Source organism: Somniosus microcephalus, chromosome 9 (genome assembly GCF_052327205.1).
Source record: "Somniosus microcephalus isolate GS21.2 chromosome 9, FLI_Smic_1.0, whole genome shotgun sequence".
In the NCBI taxonomy this organism is placed as follows: domain Eukaryota; kingdom Metazoa; phylum Chordata; class Chondrichthyes; order Squaliformes; family Somniosidae; genus Somniosus; species Somniosus microcephalus.
Genome location: NC_140995.1, coordinates 205,833,483 through 205,843,057, shown reverse-complemented (window position 1 = coordinate 205,843,057; position 9,575 = coordinate 205,833,483). Strand labels below are relative to the sequence as shown.

General features: G+C 42.6%; 1 protein-coding gene across 1 annotated transcript in view; it reads right to left on the bottom strand.

The window, feature by feature from the left end:
• cdc40 (cell division cycle 40 homolog (S. cerevisiae)) overlaps nucleotides 1–9,575 on the bottom strand; it is a 148,689-nt gene that overhangs the window by 120,021 nt on the left and 19,093 nt on the right. The window contains exon 3 of the mRNA XM_085997797.1: nucleotides 6,093–6,222. Coding sequence (XP_085853923.1) covers nucleotides 6,093–6,222 — 130 coding nt within the window. The remainder of the gene's footprint in view (nucleotides 1–6,092; nucleotides 6,223–9,575) is intronic.

Genomic DNA, 9,575 nt, shown 5'->3' with positions numbered 1-9,575 from the left:
CTCCAAATTCACAGAAGGAAAACTGTAAAACTTGGAGTATATAGCTAATGGCGATCCCCATTAACAAAAAACGAAGTTAAAGAACCACCTCCTGGGTGCTTAGCAAGAGTTCTTCAATCCCAACAGTTTTATAAACATGGCAGAGGGTTCTTCAGTTCCCTCGGCAACGCCGGGTACTCCAGGCTAGTTTGTTATAAATGGCTACTTCCTCCATTCAAAATCACTGAATATTTAACATTAATGATCTTCCTATAGGCAGAGAGAGTTAATCAGTTACACCTCATCACAGTCAATTCACCATTATATCTTTTCTATGTCCCTTTAGAAATGGCCTAGTTATGTCTCTAGTCAGATATGCTTCCCAGAAACGTTTTCACCTACATCATTGTCGCACAGTCCAAAAATGTGCCTTTCTGGCCCACATTATTGACGGATGATAAATCACTTCTTTAATATAGGAATCTGTTCCATCATTATCTCTCCATCTTCCTTTTGAAAAGGTACATTCCCCGCTACCTTGAACTTATTTGCCCCATTACTCGGTCTAGAAATTTGTTCTCAGCATACATGTGCAATCTGCTGACGAATCTCATCTTTCTCTAAATATTGTTACATCATATCTCTTCCTCTCTTCATTTACATCATCTGCCTTTATCACCATCTCTACAAACCGGTTACCTTCAACATCATCCGTGAACCTAAGCCCATCAGCATCTCCTCCCTTCTGCACCAGTAGTACCCTTTTTTGCACGTAGGCCAGTTTAAGGGCTGTAACACCAAGCACAGAGCGACCCCCCACCCACCCTCGCATATTTATATAGCTACTTTTCACACGCTTTAAATATTAGGTTTAAAATGAAGCAATTATTTATCCTATATTCATGGTTTTTATAAAACTATTTGCTCTGGTTCTGTGCAGATTTGTAAAGTAATGTATATTATACTTTGCCACGTTTTCCTACATTCTAGCATTGATTAACCTAAACACATTTAATCTCTATGTAATTTCCATAAATGATCACTCTCTGCAAATCCATCAATCCTATTTATCTAATAATACAGGTGTAAATTCTAATATAGAAGGGTTTTTTGAATATGTTGTAACAAGCAGAGATTTGCAGCGTAGATTTGCTCCATCCACTGGAACTTGAACTCATACAGCATTGATTAGTAACTAAAGATGAAATTTGCTTCCTTATTGAACAAATGCTGTAAAAAGAGAAGCACAATGAGGCCTGACCCAGCAATAGAGTTTAGAGACTCTGTCCCCTCACATTTGGGCACATGAGCAATTTTAAGTGCTGGAAAACATTTCTTTGCATCCATTTCTTTACTGCCCTTCTTTATAATTGTTGCACTCTCGTCGGAGTCAGAATATTGTGGGTTCAAACCCCACTCCAGGTATTCAGCACATAATCTAGTTGGTAGAGGGATAAATATTTGCCAGGACATCAAAGAGAACATCTGCTTTTCTTCAAAATAGTGCCGTGGGATTGTTTATGTCCACCCAAGAGGGCAGATGAGGCCTCGGTTTCAATAAAGGAAACTACGATGGTATGCGGCGCAAGTTGGCTAGGATGGATTGGGGAACATTACTTAAAGGGTTGACGGTGGATAGGCAATGGCAAACATTTAAAGATCGCATGGATGAACTACAGAATTTGTTCATCCCTGTCTGGCATAAAAATAAAACAAAAAAGGTGGCGCAACCGTGGCCAACAAGGAAAATTAGGGATAGCATAAGATCCAAGGAGAGGACATATAAATTGGCCAGAAAAAGCAGCAAACCTGAGGATTGGGAGCAGTTTAAGATTCAGCAAAGGAGGACAAAAGGATTAATTAAGAGGGGGAAAATAGAGTATGAGAGTAAGCTTTCAGGGAACATAAAAACTGACTGTAAAAGCTTCTATAGATATGTGAAGAGAAAAAGATTGGTGAAGTCAAGCGCAGGTCCCTTGCAGTCAGAATCAGGGGAATTTATAATGGGGAACAAAGAAATGGCTGACCAATTAAATACATACTTTGGTTCTGTCTTCACAAAGGAACACACAAATAACCTCCCAGAGATGTTGGGGAACATAGGGTCTAATGAGAGGGAGGAACTGAATGAAATCAGTATTTGTAGGGAAATGGTGTTAGGGAAATTGACGGGATTGAAGGCCGATAAATCCCCAGGGCCTGATAATCTACATTCTAGGGTACTTAAGGAAGTGGCCCTAGAAATAGTAGATGCATTGCTGGTCATCTTCCAAAATTCTATAGACTCTGGCACAGTTCCCATGGATTGGAGGGTAGCTAATGTAACCCCACTATTTAAAAAAGGTGGTAGAGAGAAAAACGGGGAATTATAGACCGGTAAGCCTGACATCGGTATTGGGGAAAATGCTAGAGTGCATTATAAAAGATGTAATAGCAGAGCACTTGGAAAACAGTGACAGGATTTACAAAGTCAACATGGATTTACAAAAGGTAAATTGTGCTTGACTAATCTACTGGAATTTTTTGAGGATGTAACTGGTAGAATAGATAAGGGAGAACCAGTGGATGTGGTGTATTTGGACTTTCAGAAGGCTTTCGATAAAGTCCCGCATAAGAGATTAGCGTGCAAAGTTAAAGCACATGGGATTGGGGGTAAGGAACTGACTTGGACAGAGAACTGGTTGGTAGACAGGAAGCAAAGAGTTGGAATAAACGAGTCTTTTTCCGGCAGGCAGTGACTAGTGGGGTACCGCAGGGATCGGTGCTAGGACCCCAGCTATTAACAATATATATTAATGATCTAGACGAGGGAACTAGATGTAATATCTCCAAGTTTGCAGATGACACAAAGCTGGGTGGGTCTGTGTGCTGTGAGGAGGATGCCGAGAAACTCCAGTATGATTTGGACAGGTTGGGTGATTGGGCAGATGCATGGCAGATGCAGTATAATGTGGATAAATGCGAGGTTATCCACTTTGGTGGCAAAAACAGGAAGGCAGATTATTATCTGAACGGCAATAGATTGGGAGAAGGGGAAGTGCAACGAGACCTGGGTATCCTTGTGCACCAGTCGCTGAAGGTAAGCATGCAGGTGGTTAAGAAGGCAAATGGTATGTTTGCCTTCATAGTGAGAGGATTCGAGTACAGGAGCAAGGATGTCTTGCTACAGTTGTACAGGGCCTTGGTGAGACCACATCTTGAGTATTGTGTGCAGTTTTGGTCACCTTATCTGAGGAAGGATGTTCTTGCCATGGAGGGAGTGCAGTGAAGATTCACCAGACTGACACCTGGGATGGCAGGAATGACGTATGAGGAGAGATTAGGTCGATTGGGCTTATATTCGCTGGAGTTTAGAAGAATGAGAGGGGATCTCATTGAAACTTATAAAATTCTAACAGGACTAGACAGACTAGATGCAGGAAGGATGTTCCCGATGGTGGGGGAGTCCTGCTCCTGTCTTCTATGTTTCTATGTAATGTCTCATCTGAAAGAAGGCGACCTTGACAGTACAGCACTCCCTCAGTACTGCACTGAAGTATCAGCCTAGATCATGTGCTCAAGTCCCTGGAGTAGGACTTGAACCCTCAACTTACTGCTGAGGCGAGAGTGCTACCACTATGCCACAGGTAACACTTAAAAGATCCTTAAAAACGTGCAAGAGAGCCCATGGCACTATATGAAGAATAATCCTGGTGCCCTGGCCAATTCTTATCCCTAAATAAAATCACTAAAAACCATCTCATCATTGCTGTTTGTGGGACCTGGCTGTGTGCAAATTTGCTGCCATGGTTCCCTACATTAAAAGCATTTCAAAAGTACTTCATTGGCTGTAATGCGCTTTGAGACATCCGGATGTCGTGAAAGGCACTATAATAATGCAAGTCCTTTCCTTATTTCTTGAAAATGTTGGCATATTAGCACCATGTAAGGAAGGACATTCCGCTTCAGTGCTGGGGAGAAACTATATGAGTGCAGGCAGCAAATAGCACAAGAGCTGCACATGGTTTTTGAATTCCCTTACATCACAATTGAAGTTTCGTGCCCTTGAGCCTACACCTGCAAGAGTTCCGCTGCCAACATAATTTTCAAAAATCAAGAAACTGGCCATTTAAATGGGACACAGTGGTACTTCAAACTGCACAAAATTAACACCCTTATTGTGCTCATTTTTAAAAAACATTTCCCACCCACGGTAGCCCCTGGAGGATCACCAGCACAAACCAGCATATTGCCACTCCAGCACAGTGGAACCCCAATGCACTATGTCACAAGGGCAATTAGGGATGGGCAATAAATGCTGACCTTGCCAGCGATGCCCACATCTCAGGAACTAATAAAAAAAAGGTTAGCAGAGGAAAAAACATGGGATTCATTTAAGAAATAGCTGGACGCTGTGATGGAATGGCAAGTGGGGAGGCTGCAAGTCCTTTTCTAGACACGTCAGCTCATCCTTTTTATCCGCTTTATCTTGTGGTGGAATTCATTCACTGGCCCATTAGATCAGTAATGGTCCTGTGGTTACTGGTTCATTACTAAGTGTACATTTTTTTGTATCAGTGCACTATCTTATACAGACCTATAATGAACAATGCCACGGAGATGATTAAAAGCTGCCCGTTACATGGAAGGTACCAGCAAAATCTTTGCTAAAACCACTAACCATCTCCTTTTTGTTTTATAAACAGGGAAGACACAACAAACCATCGAGGGAGGGAAAGTCTACCCAGATTGATATTTAGTATTTAACAAAAAGCAGTAACTAAAAATTACACTTATTAAATCCGGTGCAATAAACTGTTAATCCTACGTGCTGCCCTCTGATCACGGAAGGCTTCTAATCAATGTTCCCTTTAAGCTGCGCAGCCGCACGTGCTCCAGGGATCCCATGCAGCTGGTGAGCTAGCTTTTAAATTGAAAGGCCGTGTATCCAGCTGCCAAGGACCCAAGCTCTGGAATTCCCTCCTTAAATCTTTTGAACGGGCAGGGAACATTGCGTCTAATGAACTGACAGACGCCACATATTGTTTCTTCACCTCTAACATCGCCCGACTCTGCCCCTGCCACAGCTCATCTGCTGCTGAAACCCTCATCCATGCCTTTGTTACCTCTAGACTTGACTATTCCAATGCATTCCTGCCGGCCGCTCATCTTCCACCCTCCGTAAACTAAAGCTCATCCAAAACTCTGCTGCCTGTGTCCCAACTCACACCAAGTCCCGTTCACCCATCAACCTGTGCTCGCCGACCTACACTGGCTCCCGGTTAAGCAATGCCTCCATTTTAAAATTCTCATCCTGGCTTTCAAATCCCTCCAGGGCCTTGCCCCTCCTTATCTCTGTAACCTCCTACAGCCCTCCAAGGTATCTGCGCTCCTCCAATACTGTGGCCTCTTGCTCATCCCCAATTTTAATTGCTCCACCATTGGCGGCCATGCTTTCAGCTGCTGAGAACCCAAGCTCTGGAATTCCCTCCCTAAACCTCTCTTCCCTCCTACCTCTTTGATCAAGCATTTGGTCATCTGCCCGAATATCTCCTTATGTGGCTTGGTGTCAAATTTTGTTTGATAATGCTCTTGTGACGTTTTACTATGTTAAAAGGTGCTATATAAATGCAAGTTGTTGTTGTTAACAGGGCATACATCCTTAAAGTCTAATTTATGGCCTGCAGATGGTGGTACTCCATTGGTCTACCCAACTTACTGCTTTTTGTGTAGAGCTGGGATCCAGCTATTGATGCGTAGACCAAAGCCAAAAAGACCAAAATCAGAATGTAGACAGGACATTCTCTTCTCCATCAAAAGCATTTCCCCCACCCCCCGCCAACACACATTTAAGGAGATTATAGTAGCAACAAGCCCACACATTCCTGTACCCCACAACAGAAGCAAAAAGCAGCTGTATTTAAGCAGAATATTTGTCTGAATGAGCTGGATAAGAGATCACTGACAGACAGCCGCTGTTCTTAGTCATGGACCAACTTTATGCATGCAGTGCAAACAAGGTCACGCAACAAACCAGTGTACATGCCACGGACAGCCTGTTCTGAAATATAACACTGAACTGCAGTTTGAAGGGAATTAAAAAAAAAAAAAGTTTTCAATAAATTGGAGCTTACCATACGTATGAAAGGTTCTTCTCTGCTGCTCAAACATGAAGTCATTGATATGGGCAGGTTCAGCGTACCCAGACAGCATATTTCTAGGGGCAGCCATCTGCTGCGTCCTGAAAGGGTTCACTGGACCAAACTGAAAGAGATATTATGTACATATGGTTAATTTTTCTGACTCAAAATCCAATTTCATTTTATTCGCTGCTCTGGAATTTCAGTCACAAAGCACACATTACATTGCTCAATATGAAAGTACACATCAGAGTCATTGATTTAGTAATGACACTAAAATATTTATGTTGAAATATAAAATGAACAAAGACCATTAAATTAAGTCAAGAAAACCAACTGGGTAAAAACTGTTCCTTTTATTAGGCAAAAAAAACAGTTCAGAGGCTGTTTTCCAAGAAATTAAATTGGAAAAATGTGTCCCATAAGGGATTTTCCAGGATCATATTATTTAAATGAAATAATCATCTATCCGTTGGCTGCGGAAATATTTTAGAAACATTGGTATCAAATGGTTTTTAGTCTAGTTACAAAATAATGACAAAATAACGCAGCACTAAGGTAAAAGAAATTTGACAATGCCACTTCATAAGTAGAATTTTACCCTGAACTGTCCTCAAGAGCAAGAATAGAACGGAGACAGAAAACAAATTCCTGAGGGAAGAAATAAGTTGATCAAAAATAGATATCATGGAAAATAGGCCAATGATACAATGTTTTGATACACCAAGATATTGTGAATTCATGGGAAAGAGTTTTGCCCCTTTGTTAAATTCCATTGAGAAAGTTCCGCATGTGTCTGGGAAAACAGCTATGGAAGTTAATCTTGTACATCACAGTGGCTGGATCAACAGCCCAGGAACAGATTGTCAGCTTCTTATTCCGAGACTGTGGTGCAATGCAGGGGGGGCAGCAGAGAATAATAACTGAGAAACCCATACAACATTAAATGTATATGTGTGGTTTGGGCTCAGCATTAACCTTGGCCGTCTGATGTTGCTTACCCAAATGCCCACCTTGTCTACCCAGCAAAATAGAAGGAAATGAAGCCAGAAAACAGACAATGTCGCAATTCATCTTTAGTCTTGCACCTGTAACATTTTTCCTTTGCATCTAAATTATTTAAACTGCTCAACAAAATCATTTAACAACTGGTAAGCAGTATTAATGGGATGCTCTCTGGCCACTGAGGAGGTAGAAAGAATTAAAACAAAATAAATTATTTAATATTTTTTTGAGTACAGTAAAACCACAGTAAATGGACTCAAGATAAACACATGTTACAAGCATAAATTGAAATGTAGCCCATACTCATTGATCTCCACTGGCACACAATAGCCTGGGGTCTGGAGCATGCTTGTGTTGCTTAACACTGTCCTGTTCTTAACTAGGGAAGGGGAAACAGTGGAGGGAGAAAAGCATAGCAGGAGATGGGAGGGAAGGAAGCACTGGGCAGAATTTGAAAATTGAAAATGTTTAAGATTTTGACAGGAGCAGGTGCTTACCAATTTAATTGAGTGCAGTAAACTGTGATGGCAGAGGTGCCACGCACTGTGATAGAAACTGTTCTAGGTGTCAGTCGTAGCTCAGGAGTAGCACTCGCACCTCTGAGTCAGAAGGTTGTGGGTTCAAGTCCCACTTCAGAGACTTGAGCAAAAAATCCAGGCTGACACTCCCAGCGCAGTATTGAGGGAATGCTGTACTATCCGAGGTGCCGTCTTTCAGATGAGACTTTAAACCGAGGTTTCGTCTGCCCTCTTGGGTAGATATAAAAAGATCTCACGGCACTATTCAAAGAACAGGGGCGTTCTCCCCGGTCTCCTGGCCAATTTATATCCCTCAGCCGATATCACCAAAACAGATTATCTCGTTGGTGATTGTGGGACTTTACTATGTGCAAAATGGCTTCCATGTTTCCCAAATTACAACAGTGACTACACTTCAAAAATATTTCATTGGCTGTTAAACACTTTGGGAGGTCCAGAGGTCATGAAAGGTGCTATATAAATGCAAGATATTTATATATTTTGGATCTAATTTCCAATCAGAAGATCCGAGAGAAAAAGTGGACTCGATATTAAACACCCCACGACAGGCGGGAGAGGGTCGGGGGTAGAATTAAAAATTGGGGAACGCGTCGCCCAACAACAAAAACAACTTACATTTATATAGCGCCTTTAACGTAGTAAAACATCCCAAGGCGCTTCACAGGAGCGTTATCAAACAAAATTTGACACAGAACCACATAAGGAGATATTAGGACAGGTGAAAGAGGTAGGTTTTAAGGGAGCACCTTAAAGGAGGAAAGAGAAATAGAGAGGCGAAGAGGTTTAGCAAGGGAATTCCAGAGTTTAGGGCCTAGGCAGCGGAAAGCACGGCCGCAATGGTGGAGCGATTAGAATAGGGGATGCACAAGGGGCCAGAATTGGTGGGCTGTAGGAGGTTACAGAGATAGGGAGGGGCGAGGCCGTGGAGGGATTTGAAAATAAGGACGAGAATTTTAAAATTGAGATGTTGCCAGACCGGGAGTCAATAAAGGTCAGCGAGCACAGGGGTGATGGGTGAACGGGACTTGGTGCGAGTTATGATACAGGCAGCAGAGTTTTGGGTGACCGAGTGTATGAAGGGTAAACACAGAAACATAGAAGATAGGAGCAGGAGTAGGCCATTCGGCCCTTCGAGCCTGCTCCGCCATTCAAGGAGATCATGGCTGATCATCCAAATTTAGTACCCTGTCCCTGCCTTCTCCCCATATCCCTTGATCCCTTTAGCCTTAAGAAATATATCCAACTCCTTCTTGAATATATTTAATGAATTGGCCTCCACCGCCCTCTGTGGCAGAGAATTCCACAGGTTCACCACTCTCTGGGTGAAGAAATTCCTCCTCATCTCAGTACTAAATGGCTTACCCCTTATCCTTAGACTATGACCCCTGGTTCTGGACTCCCCGGCCATGAGAAACATCCTTCCTGCATCTAGTCTGTCCAAGCCTGACAGAATTTTATAGGTTTCGATGAGATCCCCTCTCAATCTTCTAAACTCCAGTGAGTATAAACCCAATCGACACAATCTCTCCTCATACGTCATTCCTGCCATCCCAGGTATCAGCCTGGTGAATCTTCGCTGCACTCCTTCCATGGCAAGAACGTCCTTACTCAGATAAGGTGACCAAAACTGCACACAACACTCAAGGTGCGGTCTCACCAAGGCCCTGTACAACTGTAGCAAGACATCCTTGTTCCTGTACTCGAACCCTCTTGCTACGAAGGCCAACATACCATTTTCCTTCTTAACCGCCTGCTACACCTGCATGCTTACCTTCAGCGACTGGTGCACAAGAACACCCAGGTCTCTTTGCACTTCCCCTTCTCCCAATCTATTGCCATTCAATAAATAATCTGCCTTCCTGTTTTTGCCACCAAAGTGGATAACCTCACATTTATCCACATTATAGTGCATTTGCCATGTTTCTGCCCAATC